Genomic DNA, 18,581 nt, shown 5'->3' with positions numbered 1-18,581 from the left:
TAAGTTTTTCATTTTAATATCAGACTTTTGGTTTTTTATAAAATTTGGATAGTTAGATTATTTTAAATATTTTGAATAAAAAATATTCCAGTGATTCAGTTTTTTTCGATATTTTAGTTTATAAATAACATTTTAAAATTATTTTTTATTTTAATTAAAATTAAATATAGCTAATATTTATAAGTATCTAAACTATATTATAGAAATTCAAATATATTTTTGATTCTCGACTTGGTTTTGATTTTTTGGTTCTACAAATATAATATCTGTTTGACTAATTAATTTGATCCGAATTGAACCAAACTTCATTCGGTTATGTTCGGTTCTTTTTCTTTTGGATAAGATTGTTCATGCCTAACCAAGATGCGTATGCATGCTAGTTGAAAAGAATGACCACCACTTTCATATAAGAGAAATATAGGTCTTGAAGGTTACAGAAATGTCATAGAAATTAAATTGAATCTATAGTAAACAAAAGTTATAACCTATACATTAGATCAAATCTGTAGAAAAACAGAATATTGTGATCCACTAGTCCAATATCAACTACGATATATTCATCACTATCCAAATGGAACCTGAAACTTCTAACACTCTAAAATCCAAAACTAATATAGTATAGAAAACAGATAAAACATCACGTATTTCGGATACTTTGCACATTGTAATAAACATTACACTATTCCCCAAAAAGTCGAAACCTGATTCACAAGAAAACCTCTCAATAAAGAGAGAATCCACTGTGACTTCATGAACCAACTCTCCGACCCACCGCCTTCACATTTCTCTAATATTTCTCTATCTCCTATGCTATAAAACCACTATCACATTTCTCTACGATCGTACCCGTTTCTACAAGCATCATCTTCATCAGCGTAAAACAGAGAGACAAAAAGCAAAAAGAAGATGTCTGATTGGGGTCCGATTCTAGTGACGGTGATACTCTTCGTGATGCTCACGCCAGGACTTCTGTTTCAGTTGCCTGGACGACAAAGATACGTTGAGTTCGGTAATTTTCAGACAAGTGCTGTCTCCGTCATCGTCCATTCTCTTCTCTACTTCTCCCTTGCTTGCGTCTTCCTCCTCGCACTCAAGATTCACATTTACATCGGCTAAGTCCACATCCCCCTTTATTTTCTACGTTTCGATATGTTGTTTCCAAGTTTTCTTATAAAGTTTTCGAACCTTTCCTTAAATCGTTTTCATAGTCCAGTTCTTTGCATCGGACCCTTTTGCTTTTTATATGTGCTTTTACCTTTTTCTCTTCTTGTAAACGCAAAGATTGGTTCAAATAATCATGTCATTTGAATTCATTCAAAAAAAAAAAAAATCTTGTCATTTGTAACATTTAATACCTGAGATTAATCCCACAAGATGAATAAGTTCATTATTATAAGGTTGTACAGTCGATTATTCGATTGCATTTAATTTCATTTATTACTTGTCTTTTAATGTTATCGATCGGTCAGTTATTTCGGTTTTAAGGTTGGGCACAAACCGATCATGAAACCAAACTAAACCAATTATCGATCTATCTATAAACGACAATCACCAACTAATAATTGCACTAAGCACCGACAAGAATTTCAAATCCAATTAACTACTATATTATTATTTTTAAAATGTCAACCGAATCTAATACCACAAACGCAAGCATTAACTTATAAATATTCCCAAAACTACAATACTCAGTTTCATACAAAATATAATAGTGGCATTTCCAAAAAAGGGAAATTTTATATACTATAATGATGTTTTTATGAAGGTATAATTTTGAATGAAAGTAAGAGATAAAGTACTACTATTGGCCTATTGCCAGTTTGTCACACATAACTTAGATTTGTCCAATAAATTTTAGCTTGGGATGTAAATGAAGTAAACCTAAACTTTTATTTTGATTTAAAAAAAACATATATAACTTTTAACAAAAAAATTAGAAACTAAAGGTTCAATTTATTTTTTCTTTTAAATATCATAAACACAAAATATAGCTGGAATTAACCAGCAGATTAGATTCCAGTATATGATTTATTTACTAAAAGGTAAACACAAAATATGGCGGTTAATAATAGTTAAGTAAATCGATTTTTTTAAAAAATGATTAGGAGATTTTGAATAAAAAAGAAAAGAAATAAAAGCAGAGCTTCCTTTCTCTCTCCGTCTTCTTCTCTGTACATCTGTCTCTGTAGTTCACACATCTCTCTCTCTCTCTTCTTCTCTTTCACTTCGCCATTAGAAGAAAAGATAAACACTTTGAAAACAAAACTCATTCAACAACTCCATTTTATTTTAGCAAATTTTAAATCTTTTTCGTAAAGTGAACAACGACGTTTACTCCACGGATACTCTTCTTCTTCCTTCTTCTTCAACCTGCATTCTCCTCCTCCAAATCAATTTCCAGATTTCGATTAACCGTCGAGAAAGCGGAGATCTTTAGGTGCTTTGAAGCTCATGCATTTGTGAATGTTCGTCGTTTTAAGGGCTTCGTTTCCGCCATGACCACCAAGCGTGCTTACAAGCTCCGTATCCTTCTTTACGTTCCTTTTAATTACTCAATTTTTTAGAAGTTTTCTTTGTGTGGGAATCATTGATTAACTAACTAGAGTTCCGTGCTTGATCTACTTGCTTTTTTAGCTCTGGTTCACGAGATCTGTATGCACTTCTTAACTTTTATCTGTAAATTATGACTTTTCAATACATGGCTCTAATCTTAAAAAGACTGTGTTAAAAGTTCCTTCTTTTGACTTAAGTGTGTCATCATCATGTGAGAGTGAGTATATTTGCCTAGCCTTGACTTGTGTGGGTACATTTAAAAAAAAAAGAGGAGTTTGTGGCACATTCTGCTGCTGTGAACTGTCTTAAGATTGGGAGGAAGTCCTCTAGGAGTCTTGTAACTGGTGGGGAAGATCACAAGGTCAATCTTTGGGCTATTGGTAAGCCCAATGCCACTCTGGTCAGTTCTTTATCACTTCTCTCTCTCTCTCACAAGCTCTCATCTCTCTGTTGATTATGATTTATGAGTTAGTCTAAGGACAAATACATTGTAAGATATAGTGTAGTAAAGCAGTTTGGAAGATTTCTAAGTGTCTACTTGTGGATGTTTGTGCTTTTATTAAGGAATGTCTCTCTGTTGATTATGATATATGACTTTGTGTTAGGACAAAATGTGACACATTTTAAGATAATAGTGTAGTAGAGCAGGTTTTGGAGAGGTTTTTGTCTGAGTATCTACTTGTGGATGTTTGTGGTCAGAGCTTGCAAGGGCACTCGAGCGGGGTTGATTCAGTAACATTTGACGCTTCGGAAGGATTAGTAGCAGCAGGAGCTGCTAGTGGTACGATCAAACTTTGGGATCTCCAGGAGGCAAAGAGTAAGCTTTAGTAGTTTCTGTTGGTTAAGCCACACCGGGCTCTTAATACAAATACTGAATGTGTTTTTGTTTTGGTTTGCACCTATGAGTAGTTGTGAGGACTCTCACTGGTCACAGGTCGAATTGCATATCCTTGAATTTTCACCCGTTTGGTGAGTTTTTTGCTTCTGGTTCTCGAGACACGAATCTTAAGATATGGGATATAAGAAAGAAGGGTTGCATCCATACTTACAAAGGCCACACTCGAGGTGTCAATGTACTCAGATTCACCCCAGATGGTCGTTGGGTTGTATCTGGTGGAGAAGACAATGTTGTCAAGGTTTGTAGCTATCTGCAACGTTTGCTTTGTCTCTTAACGTTGGATCTGATATATGGGTTTGCTTTCATCAGGTGTGGGACTTGACAGCTGGAAAACTGTTGCACGAGTTCAAGAGTCATGAAGGGCAAATCCAGAGTCTAGATTTTCATCCCCATGAGTTTCTTCTGGCAACAGGTCTGCATCACCATTTCTAAGGAAACTTTGTTAACACTGTTCTCAGATTTGATTGCATCTTACACCTTACTGTTATTATTTTCGCCTGTGGTAATAGGTTCAGCCGATAAGACTGTAAAATTCTGGGACCTTGAAACATTCGAGCTTATTGGTTCTGGTGGAACTGAGGTATCATGTGTGATGTCTTTACTAGCTCCACTTATGCGCTGAGTCGAATTACAACTTTCTAATAATCTCTTTATTTAGACTACTGGGGTTCGTTGCTTGACCTTTAATCCAGATGGAAAGAGTGTCCTTTGTGGATTGCATGAAAGCCTCAAGGTAAATTTCTTCAGAACATTTCAATCAAAAGATAAATTAGCTTAACAATCTCTCTTTGCAGGATTCAACCACTTATATTTTTAACCTCCATGCAAAATTGTAGATTTTCTCATGGGAGCCAATAAGATGTCATGATGGAGTGGATGTTGGATGGTCAAACTTATCAGATATGAACGTTCACGAGGGAAAGCTTCTTGGTTGCTCATATAATCAAAACTGTGTAGGCGTGTGGGTTGTAGACCTCTCGGTATATCTCTCTTTCTCCTGCATGCTTTCTTATAGTTTGACCTGTTCCATAGTTTGTTTGTTTTTTATCTCTAAGCCCTCTCAAATTTTTTTATGATATTCTCAGCAGACTGAGCCTATGAGTAGAGGCACCACTCAGTCAAACTTTCATCCAGAGAGAGGCAGAGATCAACCAGTTCTGAATGATAACAGCTCAAAGGTTATTCTCAGAAATGGTTCCCAGAAAGTGAATCCTTCATTGAAAGAAACAAAGTCTCATGGAAGATCATCAGTTCCTCAAAACCCGGATCCTTCACCAAAGGAAACAAAGTCTACTGGAAGGTCATCAGTATCTCAAAGTTCAGATCCTTTGATAAAGGAACAACCAAAGCCTCTTGGAAGGCTGTCAGTTAATCATAGTTCAGACGCAGTTAAAGAGTCATTAACCTCGTCATGTATGTTTTTTACTTGGTTCTTTTTTTTTTTCACTGTCTCCTCTTTTAGCCCTTTGCTGTAATGTCGCTTGCTTATTTAAATGAAATCACATTTTCTTGGTTTGTTTTTGCTGTTTGATGAAGCCACTGGAAGTACATCAGGCTCTCCTCATAGGGTCACATTAACAAATTCTCCAAAAGTTGCTTCTGGTGTTTCTACGGTTGTTGTCTCTACTGCTGCAGCCTCAAAGAGGAATAACTTAAAGGCAAATCTTCGAGTAGTCAATAAAGGGGATTATTTCCCAGTAATTGTCCCCAGAACGGACCACCCAGTGATTGAGCAGGCAGTTGAATCCAGAGCAGAACTTGACATCATTGGAAGAACTATGCCATATTCGTTGCAGTCCAAGGCGGCTGATTCTCGAAGGCTGTCTAGCATCAGAAACGAGCTGGTGGATCCACCAACTGATTCACTTCTTGAAAGGTCTCAGTCTCAGCAGCCTATAGAATCAAGCAGTTTACAGGACGGAAATACGTTTACTAGTGAAGAATGTGGCGCATGGGATACAGCTGAGAGAAAAAATAAAGACAACAGATACAACAGGGGATTTGGAAGGTTTAATTCACAGTCTCTACTAAGATCTCCTCCAAGAAATCACGACGAAAATTGTATGTTCTTAAGCTCCTTTCCAGTCTTTGTTTGTTTAGATATTGTTCAAGTATCTTGGCATCGAAAATGTGGAGAAGTTGAGATATATGAAATATTAGGAATCAGTCTTTAGGTATACGTGTTGTTTAGTACAAGATGTTTGGGACTTTATGTTTAGGTGGTCCTTATAGATAGCAGTGTTGAGTTTTCTGGATGCTGTTCTCAGTTGTAAGCTAACGAGAGCTCTTTATTTCAGCTGACATGAATGGCTTTAACGCAAATAGAGATCAAAGTCCTACTGAAAGTCGAAGAGGAGGTAACTAACTATTTGGAGTCATCCTTTTTTTTGCCATCTACGTATCAGTAGAGATTCTCATTATCTATGCCTTTTGACATACTAGGAAGACTGCATTCCCTATCTCTATATAGGGAAAGAAGAGGAAGAATTTTCAACTTGGAGAGTCATGTTTCGAGTTCTTCTGGTGGAAATATGACTACACCAAACACTCGCCCTTCCAATATGGTAATGGCCTCAGAAATTTTGTTATCAATTTGGGGTCTGGTCAGTAAAACATGGCACTCTAGAGATTTAACAATGGGGGAAGGACAGAGTATAGATAGTTACGAGTATACATTCAATTTTTTTTTTAAACTCAGTTTCAAACCGGTCTTGCATCTTCAGCATATTAGTGGACTCAAGTTTTCTCAATTACTAGTCCCCAACATCTCATCAAGCCAGGCTCTTGCTCGTGTTCCTACAAAGATAATAGTGACATATTATTTTCTTTCGTACAGCTCATCAATCAGAGAGGAAACCATGTACGACTTGATGAAGGAATCACTTCTGATAGTGAAGAAGATAAAGCTGCAGAGGTAATGGGGCAGCACGATCAATTTGTCAGCTCTATGCAGTCTCGTTTGGCTAAGTTACAGGTAAGATGAGGAAAGCACAAATTATGTGTTAATGCTCATGGTTCTGTCCTAAGTAGCATGCAAGCTGTAATATACTTCATCGTTTTCTAGAAAAATCGTTTATTCTCTAAATAGTTTCACCATATATGCAGGTTGTCCGAAGATATTGGGAAAGAAACGATGTTAAAAACTCAATAAGTTCAATAGAGAAGATGGCTGATAATGCTGTAAGCAACTTTCGGTTTGTTTACTATCGAATTCATGTATATAATAAGATTTTTACACTTGCGCAAACTCTCATTATTTCATATTGTCAGGTCGTTGCGGATGTATTGGTTATAATCACTGAGAGAACTGAGATATTGACACTGGATACATGTACCTCTCTTCTTCCCCTTTTGACAGCTCTTTTGGGGAGTAACATGGATAGGTAAAAGCAATTCACTTCGAAGAAAAATAATTAATGGTATTGTTTTTTTTTTCCTAAATGCGCTGTTTCATGTTTTTTTTACTCTAGACATTTGAGTGTCTGCCTAGACTTGCTGCTTAAACTGGTAAGGATCTATGGGTCACAAATTTACTCGTCGCTGTCAGCTCCATCATCTGTTGGTGTAGATATTGAGGCTGAACAAAGGTTGGTCCCGGTTTAAGTCTTATCGATAGTATTGTACTCTCTCTTCCACAACTCCCAACATGTTTCTTGCTAATCCAGGATGGAGCGGTACAGTCGTTGCTTTGTTGAACTCGAGAAAATCAAGGCTTGTCTTCCCTCTTTAGAAAGGTGAGGTTTCTTCATGTAATTCTCTTCTCTCTTTAAGTTTTTAGCATCTTATGTTATATGCATATCTCTTTATGTCTATGTAGAAGAGGAGGATTAGTGGCGAAGACTATCCATGAACTCAACTTAATATTCCAAGAAGTTTCGTCATGAGGAGGCTCCCTACGGTTTGGATGTGGATTTGGTTGCAGTGTGGTGTTTTTAACAAAAACAAGAGCTAATTCTACCAAGCTAACCACGGAAGACACTAACTAATTGCTCGAGTATTACGTGTGGGCACTGCTCGGGTCACTAACCTTTGGATTTGCAGAAGCAGAATCTCTGCAATACTGTCTTGACTTCAAGCCAAATTTGTGTGTAAAGAGCCATTTCGGCGGTTGTGTATTGATCTAAGCTCAAATCTTTTCATTAACACTGTTTTAGTTATGTTTTCTAGAGCACAATAGAAAAGCCTATATTATTATTACAAAACTGTTTTCAGAAGATGTAGAATCCTTCAGATCTTGAAGTACTTGTAGCCAAAATCAGGATTTGTCATCCCCTCTTCCCAATCTCCCATTCGTTTACCACCAAATACTACTTGCTGAATGCCCAAGTACCTGAAAATTTCATATTACCAAAAGTTTTAAGTTGTCTGCAACAGAGAAGGATGTAACAAGAGCCAACAGTCTCTCTTGAATTACTTACTCTGAACTCATGACAGTCAAACTGTTGAGAAGCACATCCAGGGCGAATATATCAGAAGTGCCTAGATCAACCCTGCAAGTAAAGTTTATAATAAGTATTCACAGATTGTAAGGAGATGGTTTGCTCAAGAACTGATGTGTCTGAAAAAACAGTTTATTACCAGACACGACCCCAGTTGTCCTGAAATTCAACGTCGCTGATGTCATGGAAGGATGAAGGCATCACTTTGAAGCCCTTCTCTGCGTCGTAGAGAGGATCATATTCCATAGATGAGTTTGCTAGCTGAAAGCATAGCATAGGTGTTATATCATTAAGACGGAAGTGAGGCCGATGAAAAACACATGAGGGGAAGAAACAAGAGCGGATTGATGAACAAACCTGCAAGTTGGATGTATTGAAAGCGCCCAATCTCCCCATAACATACCATGCCTGTATAACCTGTTAGCAAACTCAAGTTTCATTATAGTCATAAAAAAAAAAGAAATGAAAGAAGCATTGAGTCATCAGATCAGTTTCTTACACTTCCAAAAAGATCAACATCTCTATCTGAAGGTGATCCATAGAGCTCAAACCATATGAAGGAGTCAACAGGATTAAAACTGCAGATATCATCAATACAAGAATCTTGGTCTCATATAGTGCGGAATGCAGACAACAAAGTGAAGCAATGCAAAAGAAAAAAAAGAAGAAGATTGCTCACTCTCTGAAGCTAACTTTGAAAGAAAGAACAGAGCCAGTCTTCTGCTTCTGGAAATCTTTTCCCTTCTTCCTCACCCTTTCCTCAACCTGAACAGAACAGTAAACAAATGATGTCCAACTTAACAATCAATAGACACAAACACATAAACATCTGAACATGAACAAAGAAACTATAAAGGAGAGTAAACCTTCTTTCTCATGAGCTCAGGGTTTCCTATGCTATCACCAAGAACAGCTCGAAGCTCTTCGTCATCTTTACAAGCAGTCTCAAGTACCCTGTTTCAGACCAAAATTCACCCAAAGGTTCACTCTTTCTCGCGACATACGCAGGCAAAACACACACAAAAACACTTTGGAGTGAAGGAGGAAGGAGTAAGTAAGTACTTTGCCCAAGATGGGTAATCGTGGAGACGATCGTAGTCACGTTTCCTCTTCTCTTCTCTAACTTTGAGTAGTCTCCTTCCTCTCGCCGTCGTTCCCGACCCTTTCTTCTCCGCTTCCGACATCCCGTCGTCATTTTCGCCGGCGATGTTGTCGGAATTAGCAGAAACAGCGACCAGAGAGGGATAAGAGTTGAGTTTGTGGTGGAGAGAAAGTGTTCGAGTATGGGAGAAAAGGAAGGGGAGATTTAGAGTAACGGTACAAGCGGAGAGGGATAAGAGTTGAGTCTTGTACATTCTGTTTCCCTTTACTTGGATTCTATTCGCGTGCGTTTCTGTAAATCAACAAAGCTCGAGTTGAGTATAAAGTTCTCAACTTTTCACTAAAGCTCTGTATTATCCGACCGGTTCATCCCGGTTAAGAAAATTTATCCATTCAAATCATATCAAACAGTTTGGTTTAAATAAAAACGTAAACCGAACCATCTCAGCTGAAAACTAGTTTGGAAACAACATTTGGCTTCATAGCCTTATCCCAACAAAGATTTGCAGCAAAGGAGTCATCCACAAACACTCACAGAATTAAAGAAACTAACTGCTTTAATATTCACATTCATGCAACTTGAGAAGACTAGGCATCTCTACAAAGATTACAGAGTTAAATTAAACATCAACTGTTCTTCTTCACTCACAGTTGGTTGTCTTTGAACAAGAAATGATAAAACACCTACAAAACATCTCATGTCATTGCTTTCCATCTAGCTGATGTAGTCTGTTCTAAACTAGAACAACGATTTGCAGCATACGTCAGCATAAGAGTCATCTAACACAGGAACCTAGTCTTAAACTCTACTCTATAGTCTGCTACTTATACTCTATTCCAAAGATGTTGACTTGAAGCAAACCCCATCATATTCAAACTCAGTTTAGTAGACTTTCAAGCTTGAATTTACCCTTCTGATTAAAGATCAAGACACAGCTTTTAGCTTCTCCAACAAAAGAGGAAAGTACCATACATGAAGGGACTCAAGAACTGGTGAAATGTTATGTATTAATATGCTAAAATGTATAGTACATACAAAAACCATTCACAACAAAAGATAAAAAGCTTTCCCCTTTCCCGATTCAAATCACGGACCACCACACATCATCAATCAATCAACTCGAACTCGTCTTCCTTGAGATGCGCGAAGAACTTAACAGGACCACGACCTTCCACCTCTTTCACGAACTGCACCTTGAACGGCAGATTAGCCGAGATCCTCTTCCCTTTCCACAAAACGACGTAGTCTTTGATCGAACCTTCCATTCCCATCAGCTCCACCTCCGGAACTCGAACCACGTGGTACACCTTCAGCGGCGCCGTTACCCTAACCCTAGCCCCGATCTTCTCCTTCGCCTTCTCCTCTTCCTCCGTCGAAAGATCAGCTTCCGATTTCACAGCAGCGTCGCAGCGAATCGTCGATCTCGGATTCTTCCGCCGCGAGATGGTGGTGGAGGAGGCGCATTTGCTTCGATTAGGCGACGAGATAGGTGCAAAGATTGAAGAACACGACGAGGAGGAAGAAGAAGAAGCTTCGATGGTTTTGCGTCCGTTGATAGAAGCAGCGAAGAGACGGTCTTGCGATGCCGGAGGACGAACGGCGGCGATAATCGCCGGAGATAGCGCGAAACCGTTAGTCATCTCCGAAGATACGAGCCTGAGAAATGTATCTCCTGTCGACGGAGAGTCGGAGAGTGAGAGTCTTTAAGCAGTTCTGTTATATTATTTGATTTAAATTAAAAAAAAAGTCACATTATATTTTGGTGACACGTGTCACCATCTGAGACTTAAGAACACTGTAAGGATTCTAAGGGATGAGGAACTTGTGGCTGAAAACTTTTTTAGAAAGTCACATTTATGCTTACATGGTAAAATATCTTTGAGTCAATTGGCTAAATGCCTATATAGAAGTTGGAATTTTAATAAATCTTCTGTTGAATTTCGGAGGGATACCTGAGATATTTATATGTGGTCATTAAATTGTTCACTTTGGAGGTGGGGTACTCTTAAAACCATTATTTTCTTCTTGTTACTTTTCTATCCCCCAGACTATATTTGAGAAGTGATTTGTACATGTGTCATCACTACAATTACTGTCAACAAAAAAATGATGACATGGCTTGAAAGAAATATGACATGGCATCGATCTAATTGTGACATGTACAATTTTCTATATTAAGATTTATGTTTTTGGTAATATTTCTTAAATATGGTAATGACTATTTTCTATATACATATTCATATTTTTGGCAAAGTTTCCTAATATAGTAATAACTAGTAAGTTTTATATCAAAAATATTATTTTTCTACAAGTATCCATTTTGATAAGATTTTAGAAATATGGTAATGCTAATAAATTTTCTATATTTATTTAAATAATATAATTATATATATAAATAATAATTACAAATTTGATTTTTTATCAATTTATGAATAATATTTTTATTATCAAAATAAATGTAGTTATAATTATATATTTATCAACTTATATATGTTATTCATATTAATGTAAATATTTATTAGAACTAATTTAAAATAAAAGTTAACTGAATAAAATATAATATGAAAAATAACTCTATAAATTTTTAATTATTATTATTACAATTTAATAAAATAAAATTAAACAGTTAAAATAAACTTGAATAAATCAAAATAGAAAAATTTCATTATGGTTTTACTTTTTAATTAATAAAATTTAAATTTAAATATTGAAAATTGAAAATTTGTTTATATAAAAATATTTTTAAAATTTTTATATCTGCGCATGGCGCAGGAAAACTCCTAGCGTGGTAATTAAATTGTTCACTTTGTAGCATGGTGACATTTTTTGAGTCCTCACCTGAGTTCTATGCAGCTGCAGATGATGGATGATCCGTTGCCAGGTATAGCAGACCTACTGAGAGACCTGTTTTTTTGTTTGAAAGAAATCGAAACTAGATAACTTGTCAGTTTATAATTCAATTTTGGTGTCTCATGTCTGTTCTATCTGTTTTGTTAAACAACTCAATTCAAAGCTCATTCGTTTTATCTCTTTTTATATACACAGATGCAGAGCCACATAGAGAAGAGTCTTCATAGCAGTCATGCATCATTCAAGATCTCCTCCTATGCAGTATCATATTTCATCTTCTACAGATTTTTTTTTTTCAATTGTGTATTAGAATGTTTCTCCTACGCGGGATAACCATGCTACAAAAGGCAAACTCATCAGCCTACAAAGATTAGCTTCTTGTTTAACAAATGAGCTTTTGGTAAATAACATTGTTAGCTCTCTCTCTTTTTCTGGCCTATCCAACTTTACAATACTAGAGAGATAGTTTAATTATAAAAGAAAACTATTCAATTGATCTCCACCAGTGATACATCTTCACACATAAGCAAATGAAGAAGATGAATGAAATATCATTTCACCATAAGTACCAAGAACATATAGATCAGCAAAACTAGATCACTACAAAGCTCTACACTTCCCCTGTAGCCACTTCAACCGTTTCTCATACTTCAACGAGATGAAAATCTCTCGCGAGCTCGGGTTCTCGAACAGGTCCAAGGCGAGAAAGTAGGTGGGCTGATCAACGCCTTGCAAGTCGTCGAGCGCTCTGATGCATTTGCTGATGGAGAATCTGTCTCCGTTGTTAGCCAAAGCCGCCGCTCTCTTTTTGGAGGCTGCTGCGATTTCAAGCATGGCTTCGACTATGGCGTCACCACAGGCCTTGCGGCTTCTCTTGCGTGTTGGTCCGGAGGCAGCAGAAGAAGGCGTCGTCGTTGCTGCAGTAGGGATAGTGCGCTTGTTGTGTCCATCAGTGAGGTGGTTTACTTCGTCTCCAGAGCCATAGGAAGGTTCATCATCATCACCAGACATTCTTTTAACATGTAAACACACAAGAAAGCAACGCAAGTGAATCAGAGAGAGGGAGAGAGAGTATCCATAAGACCTAGCTAAGCATCTCAATTTGAACAAGAAGCTGAGTGATTGGGTCAGTTAGGGTTCTAATAAAACTTGGAGATCAACAAAAACCTTCGAAAAACGACAATTTAAGACAAAACTTACATATTAAAAACGAAGACGGTACGAGGAAGATCAAAGAAGCTGTGCTTGTTTGTTCGGTCGGAAGAATTAGAGAGAGAGAGAGCGAGAAGAAGAAGAATGATTTGGTCGTCCCTCAGCTTTGTTTTCTTTTCATCATTCACTCAACTCTTTTAACTATTTATGTTTTTGACGTTACATTTTATAAAGAATCAAACTAACCCTGATTTTTCTTTGAAAAAGAGCTTTTTAATTATATAAAATCATGATCCACCACAAAATTATAAAATAGGGAAGCAAGAAGAAATATCCAAATGGATTTGATTATCTCTATTACAAAATTAACAACTAAAATCATTCGACTTAAAAAAAAGTTTACAAAACAAAAATAAAAACAGGAAGAACACAAGACACATCAAAGCAACCATTAATCTCTTTAAGTCTTAACAGTAGATAAAGATCAAATAAAGACAGACACATTAAACATGAAAGTGTTTTTTTTATTTAATTGGGAGCCAAGAAATGCACGCGAGCAAGAGTGTACTCTTTTCCAGCAATCCAAACACCAGTCTGTGACCACTGTACATCTTCCCAATCAAGATTCTCCTCCAACACCTGTTCTCAATTCCAAAACACATCATCTAACTGTTTTGTAATACAAGAAACTTGGTAAAACAAGAGTTCAGAATCGAAATAAAATGTTTGACCTCGACATGATCTGGTGGGAGTGGAAACCCGATAGACCGCATAAGCTTCTGCGGGAGAGGTTTCTTACATCTCGACCAACGGAAAACATCAATTATACTGTTGTCTGATTCTGTTTTGTCACCGTTTGAAGAAGGAAGATGGTTCTGCGACTTGTTGTTATTGTTGTTATCGATCTCCATAGCTTCTTGTGACGAGTGTTGTTGTTGTTGTGAGGCTTGGAATGCTTTCATAGTCTTCTCTCCCGCGAAACAGAGCTCATACCTATTTGCAGCCAAAGGTTATAATAGATTCAGCATCTAAATAATATCATTAATGCCGTTAAAAACATGACTTTGGATATTATATACCTGCATGAGTGTGTTTCTAAGTACAAAACTTCCCCTTTCTTCAAGCGGGCAGAGGTGAAGAGAGGCTTCTTGAGACCCTTATCGGCCACAATGCTTATGCTATACTTGATCCTGCATAAAAGAGTAAACCCATGTGAGTATGTATATAGCTGATATTGCGTCTGATTCCTTTTAAGTGAGATAAAGATCCCTGGGGTTTACCAAGGTTCATTGCAGAGGTTGTATTGTATTGTTACTTCTCGAACAAACCTTTGTTGCCGTAGAGCATTCTACAAAACGATTAACAGGTCATCAGTGCTTGAAAGATATGAACAATACTGCATTATGGCTGATCAAATTTTGAGAGTTTTCGAAACAGCAAGGTAAAGTACCGAAGCTGCAGCTCTGGTGGTCATAGACCTCTCAACAGCCATTGGGGCAAGTGTTGGCTCAACAGTTGAGGAGTGGGTAAGAGAAGGTTCGAGTTCAATAGTACCACCTCCTTTCTGGAAATCATAACATCAGAAACTCCATCATTAATTAAAAACTTATTCACTTTCTAAACTGGATATTATTAGATTGTCAGGGAAACAAAGAGGATAAACAACGAACAGAACTCAAATTATACCTTCAGTATATAGCACCTCTCAACTCTGTAACTGCATCCGATTCCAGCTCCCCATGCTCGAGAGCGAACATTGTTCCTCAGCTTGGAGGTGTAGTCTTAACAATTTTTAAAAAGTTTGTTAAAATTTCTCTCAACATGGAAAGGTCAATAAGAAGGGGAATAAAAGTAGATAGAGGAAAGATAGCTAACATTCTTGTGACGGCAAGACTCGGATGGTTGCACGCAACTCTTGCATTGTCGGTGGAGGAGGGGAAGCTGTGGGACGACAGTAACCTGTATGCATGAGAACTAGAGGAAAAATAGACCAGAATCAGAGTGATGTTAGGACCGAACCAAAGGAATCAACTAAAAAGATTCTTCAAGACACACGTACCAGCAACAAGGTCGGAATCATCTGTGTATATATCTGTTCCCCATAGCTGGCCACCTCTTACCTGCACAAACACAAGCCAAAAGGTCTCAGCAGGCAACAAACATGTGATGCTCTAAAGAGCTGTGATGCCCATATTAATAGGCAAGTGTAAACTCATTTAGAGCTTAAGCAAAGATACAGATCGATACTATAACTATATGGGAAACTGGACAATGTAAGTCATCTTAAAGAAAAAAGATTATGAGAGAGTTTTGAATGTATCTTATTCTTACTTGGCGATTAGTAGCAGTAACATGCTCAGCTGGAATCCGAACTTCGAGAGTGGGACCATTACTTGCGAAATCACCACTTTTGTCAGGGTGCGATGATTCATATTCCTTCCACAACTTAATCAGTTCTTGCATACATTCCCCAACTTTGTAAACAACAATCGGCACCTCTGGTTTGCCTGGATAATCAGTATATACCATAATTCAACAAGCTGACGCTCTGACCAAATTATGTTTCGCATAACAGCACAGACTTTAAATTTGTAGTAAGATAAAAGGAGCAGACACTTGATATATGTTTATTTGACATTGACCTTAGACCAATAATGAAAAATGCAGAGGTATAAGCAACTTCAAGATACCCAAATCTGAAGTAGCATTAACGATGAAACAGACTTTTTGAATTTTATATTTGACATTCTAGTGTGAGAGTAACGGACTACAACCTAAAGACAAGCCTAAGAAGGAAACTTCGATATAGATTAGTTATCATGTGTCGTAAAGGACCATTATCAATGCACATGTAAAAATGAATGCCAATATAACCGATTCCTTTTTTACTGTTGTTTTCCAAGCAGTGCAAACTGATCCTTACTCGAAGATATAGCAACGAATGATTTACCTTGTACCCTGCAAAATAAACACAATCAAACATTGATGATACATTAAAAGCCATATTAGTCACCGAAAAAAGAAGTTAAGGACTTAGACAATAACTAAATTACATTATAAAAGAAATGCAGGCCAAAATATTCTTAACACAGAGAAAGGGAGGCGGTAGAGAAGAACATCCAGCGAAAAATCAAATTTAGGTTTAAAGAGATAGGAGCAAAGTACAATTATATATGCAAAGTTTTCTTTTAAGGTTACTATCTCTCAAGTCTCAAGTCAAAAAATAATAATGGTAATAGAATATTCCAACAATAATCATATTTGACTAAATAGGTTCAAATTCCAACAATCCTGGCATGTCTCTCTCTAAATGGTAAAGAATATATTAAGAATTTAGCTAAGGAATGAGAGGCTAATAAGATAAAATGCATAAGACAGAGAGACGAACCCTTCGTTGTCCTGACTCCGTGAACGGACACGGTCGCGGTTTGTGGTTTGTGGGCTTCCTCTCGGTCTCAGCATTCTCTTCCGTTGCTGAACTCCACAGTTGAAGGCATCCTTTTCCCTCTCTGCAGCTCCCCCTTCACCCTCCAAACACCCATCTTCAGATTCTTTCTCATTGACTCTGCTGCGCTTTTCAGCTCTTTCGGCTTCAGAGTCACCATCCCTCTCTCTCCTCTTGTCCTTCGATTCTCTTTCATCTTTCTCCCAGCCCTCCTGTTCGTTCTGCTTCTTCTGCTCAGGTGCTGCCGCGTGGTCCTGTTCTGCAGGCTTGGAAGATGCTTCTCCCAGCTCTTTCTCGTTCTGCGAGACCTCTTTCTCAGCTCCACCAGTCCGTGGCTCTCTTTTTACATGATCTTTATCCTTCTCCTTGCTCCTTTCTCGATCGTTCTGCTCCATCCTCTCTCGTTCCCACCTCTCTGTTTCTCTTCCAATCTCTTTGGGTTCGCTAACAAGCACAGACCCTCCTCTGCGGTCGTTTCTATCCTTGCTGTCTCTGTCTCCCCATTCTCTATGCTTCAAATCTTTTCTTTTCTTATCTTTGTCCTTGAATCTATCTTCGCTTTTCGCATCAACCTTGTTTTCTCCAAGCCCTTCTAAATGCGCTCCTCCCTCCACAGGAGCTGAGGAATCTTTAACCCCGACCTCCGTTGATCCCTGAGGATTGCCACGGGATACAACCCACGGCTCCACATTAGCGCTCGAACCTTCAGCTCTCTTCCCTCTATGGTAATCCTTCTGCTCCTTCCAAGGCACGTGAGAAACATGCCCTTCCTTTTCCATCTTAACCTCTCCCTTCTGGTCACTGTAGTTCTGATTCTCCCTAGTGTAGCTTCCAGTACTAACTTTTCCACTAAAGTCATCCCCTAGACGCTCAGGCTTAGCGTCCCTGTCACTCTTAGGACCTTGAATCTCCCTCTTCGTCTCACCATATACCCCTCTCCCATCACTCCTAGCATAGCTTCCGGTATTATTACCTTTTCCTCCAAAGTCATCCCCTGATCTCTCGAACTTGGCATCCCTCTCGCCCTTTGGACCATGAATCTCCCTCTTGGACTCACCATGTATTATCTCTCTCCCATCGCTCCTGCTGTCCCTGTTCTCAACTCTAGCATCCTTAGCACCATCCAACGTCACAGGGGGGTGAGTCAAATGAGGATCACTTGAAGAAACCGAGGCTGGTAAGGACGGAGAACGATACACGCCGTGAAGAGGAGATCGTCTCTCTCCTCCTCCATCTCTAGGCTCACTTCTCGGACCCTTGACGGTTCTTGATTCGACCTCGTAACCAGGAGAAGGAGCCGAAGCAGAAGCAGCAGCAAGTGGTGGTGTGTGAGAATGGGGATGAGGAGGGATCGAGTGAAGGTGAGGTTGCTGTTGATGGTGGTGGTGGTGAGACTGAGACTGAGCAGGTGGTTGTGGTGGTGGTGGAGTAGTAGTAACAGGAGAGGGATGAGGAGTGGATTTAGGGTAAGGAGATCCAGAATCGTCGTGAGGGTATTTGGCTGATGAAGATGAAGAGGAAGATTGATGAGTCACACCACCACCTCCCTCTTCGTGAGATCTCTTCGGAACACCACTCATTTCACTCTACAAATCCAAACGAAACACCAATTTGTAAATTTTCACTGCTCCTATAGAAAAAGACACAGACAAAAAAAAAAGGAGAGATTTTTGTTTTTACCGATTGAAAGAGAAGCAGAGTTAGGGATTGAAAGTGAAAATGGCAGACTGGTTTGGGGGCTTCTGCACCGTTTCTCTCTTACGCCTTTTTCCCCCTTTCTCTCCTTCGTTGCTTTTGCTTGCTTGTTTGCTAATTGATTTTTAAGACAAAATGTGTTAATCTTTGGTTTCTCTCTCGTTCTCGCGGACCGTGAGTTTAACCCGCATTTTTAGGTTTTGTTTATTTGCATACTTACCCCCTCATATTTCTTCAGTCTCTCGTAATATTCAAAAACTTTATATTTCTACAAAACAGGAGCTAGTGGAAATTTGAATTACATAGAATTTGTTAATTCTGAAAATTGAAAGATTTTAGAGAACTTTTCTTGTTGAGAAAATTCATCAAAATGTATTACTATAATGATCTTAAGAATCTAAACTTTTCTAAAATATTTTTATAAGTTAAAATTTTTAAGATAATATT

At 38.1% G+C, this 18,581-nt stretch overlaps 5 protein-coding genes across 6 annotated transcripts; 1 reads left to right on the top strand and 4 right to left on the bottom strand.

Annotated features, from left to right (window-relative positions):
- The first annotated feature begins 2,145 nt into the window (after positions 1-2,145).
- LOC108845834 (katanin p80 WD40 repeat-containing subunit B1 homolog KTN80.3) lies at positions 2,146-7,667 on the top strand. Of its 2 annotated transcripts, none has more exons than XM_018619023.2 (18): positions 2,146-2,523; positions 2,823-2,953; positions 3,253-3,370; positions 3,463-3,689; positions 3,761-3,863; positions 3,961-4,031; positions 4,110-4,184; positions 4,288-4,431; positions 4,540-4,864; positions 4,988-5,512; positions 5,749-5,808; positions 5,894-6,015; positions 6,288-6,425; positions 6,557-6,631; positions 6,722-6,834; positions 6,922-7,038; positions 7,117-7,185; positions 7,269-7,667. In XM_018619023.2, the coding sequence occupies exons 1-18, from the start codon at positions 2,496-2,498 to the stop codon at positions 7,333-7,335; spliced, it is 2,508 nt and encodes an 835-aa protein (XP_018474525.1). In that variant the 5' UTR covers positions 2,146-2,495; the 3' UTR covers positions 7,336-7,667. The 2 variants fall into 2 exon arrangements, with proteins under 2 accessions (XP_018474525.1, XP_018474524.1); XM_018619022.2 differs by having other exon boundaries at positions 2,147-2,523; positions 4,537-4,864.
- On the bottom strand, positions 7,567-9,304 carry LOC108845835 (uncharacterized). The gene is made up of 8 exons (XM_018619024.2): positions 8,953-9,304; positions 8,757-8,844; positions 8,570-8,655; positions 8,390-8,468; positions 8,248-8,307; positions 8,030-8,151; positions 7,870-7,941; positions 7,567-7,781 (listed from the first exon to the last, which is right to left on the bottom strand). The coding sequence occupies exons 1-8, from the start codon at positions 9,243-9,245 to the stop codon at positions 7,679-7,681; spliced, it is 903 nt and encodes a 300-aa protein (XP_018474526.1). The 5' UTR covers positions 9,246-9,304; the 3' UTR covers positions 7,567-7,678.
- A 678-nt stretch (positions 9,305-9,982) lies between these two features.
- On the bottom strand, positions 9,983-10,732 carry LOC108845833 (ferredoxin-thioredoxin reductase subunit A2, chloroplastic). Its single transcript, XM_018619021.2, has one exon. The coding sequence runs from the start codon at positions 10,630-10,632 to the stop codon at positions 10,099-10,101; it is 534 nt and encodes a 177-aa protein (XP_018474523.1). The 5' UTR covers positions 10,633-10,732; the 3' UTR covers positions 9,983-10,098.
- Positions 10,733-12,198: 1,466 nt separating this feature from the next.
- On the bottom strand, positions 12,199-13,202 carry LOC108845832 (uncharacterized). The gene is made up of 2 exons (XM_018619020.2): positions 13,043-13,202; positions 12,199-12,854 (listed from the first exon to the last, which is right to left on the bottom strand). Exon 2 carries the CDS (start codon positions 12,851-12,853, stop codon positions 12,443-12,445), a length of 411 nt encoding a protein of 136 aa, XP_018474522.1. The 5' UTR covers position 12,854; positions 13,043-13,202; the 3' UTR covers positions 12,199-12,442.
- Positions 13,203-13,325: 123 nt separating this feature from the next.
- On the bottom strand, positions 13,326-18,293 carry LOC108845831 (uncharacterized). The gene is made up of 12 exons (XM_018619018.2): positions 18,120-18,293; positions 16,383-18,025; positions 15,918-15,952; positions 15,326-15,501; positions 15,054-15,114; positions 14,870-14,968; positions 14,681-14,775; positions 14,445-14,558; positions 14,275-14,342; positions 14,074-14,184; positions 13,726-13,987; positions 13,326-13,633 (listed from the first exon to the last, which is right to left on the bottom strand). Exons 2-12 carry the CDS (start codon positions 18,017-18,019, stop codon positions 13,523-13,525), a joined length of 2,769 nt encoding a protein of 922 aa, XP_018474520.2. The 5' UTR covers positions 18,020-18,025; positions 18,120-18,293; the 3' UTR covers positions 13,326-13,522.
- Positions 18,294-18,581: the final 288 nt, after the last annotated feature.

Source organism: Raphanus sativus, chromosome 3 (assembly GCF_000801105.2).
Source record: "Raphanus sativus cultivar WK10039 chromosome 3, ASM80110v3, whole genome shotgun sequence".
NCBI lineage: Eukaryota > Viridiplantae > Streptophyta > Magnoliopsida > Brassicales > Brassicaceae > Raphanus > Raphanus sativus.
The sequence above is the reverse complement of the archived record's forward strand: the minus strand, read 5'-3'. Positions and strand labels throughout refer to the sequence as shown.

Bases quoted from the DNA above. Each gene is read 5' to 3' on its own strand.
- LOC108845834 (XM_018619022.2), top strand. From the start codon at position 2,496: ATGACCACCAAGCGTGCTTACAAGCTCC. The intron at 3,690-3,760 runs GTTTGTAGCTAT...TGCTTTCATCAG, and splicing joins GAGAAGACAATGTTGTCAAG to GTGTGGGACTTGACAGCTGG. The intron at 3,864-3,960 runs GTCTGCATCACC...CTGTGGTAATAG, and splicing joins TGAGTTTCTTCTGGCAACAG to GTTCAGCCGATAAGACTGTA.
- LOC108845835 (XM_018619024.2), bottom strand. From the start codon at position 9,245: ATGTACAAGACTCAACTCTTATCCCTCTCCGCTTGTACCGTTACTCTA. The intron at 8,656-8,756 runs GTTTACTCTCCT...TGTTCTGTTCAG, and splicing joins CTGAGCTCATGAGAAAGAAG to GTTGAGGAAAGGGTGAGGAA. The intron at 8,308-8,389 runs GTAAGAAACTGA...GTTTGCTAACAG, and splicing joins ATGTTGATCTTTTTGGAAGT to GTTATACAGGCATGGTATGT.
- LOC108845833 (XM_018619021.2), bottom strand. From the start codon at position 10,632: ATGACTAACGGTTTCGCGCTATCTCCGGCGATTATCGCCGCCGTTCGT.
- LOC108845832 (XM_018619020.2), bottom strand. From the start codon at position 12,853: ATGTCTGGTGATGATGATGAACCTTCCTATGGCTCTGGAGACGAAGTA.
- LOC108845831 (XM_018619018.2), bottom strand. From the start codon at position 18,019: ATGAGTGGTGTTCCGAAGAGATCTCACGAAGAGGGAGGTGGTGGTGTG. The intron at 15,953-16,382 runs GTTCGTCTCTCT...TTTATTTTGCAG, and splicing joins CGGAGTCAGGACAACGAAGG to GGTACAAGGTAAATCATTCG. The intron at 15,115-15,325 runs GTAAGAATAAGA...GTGTTTGTGCAG, and splicing joins TTACTGCTACTAATCGCCAA to GTAAGAGGTGGCCAGCTATG.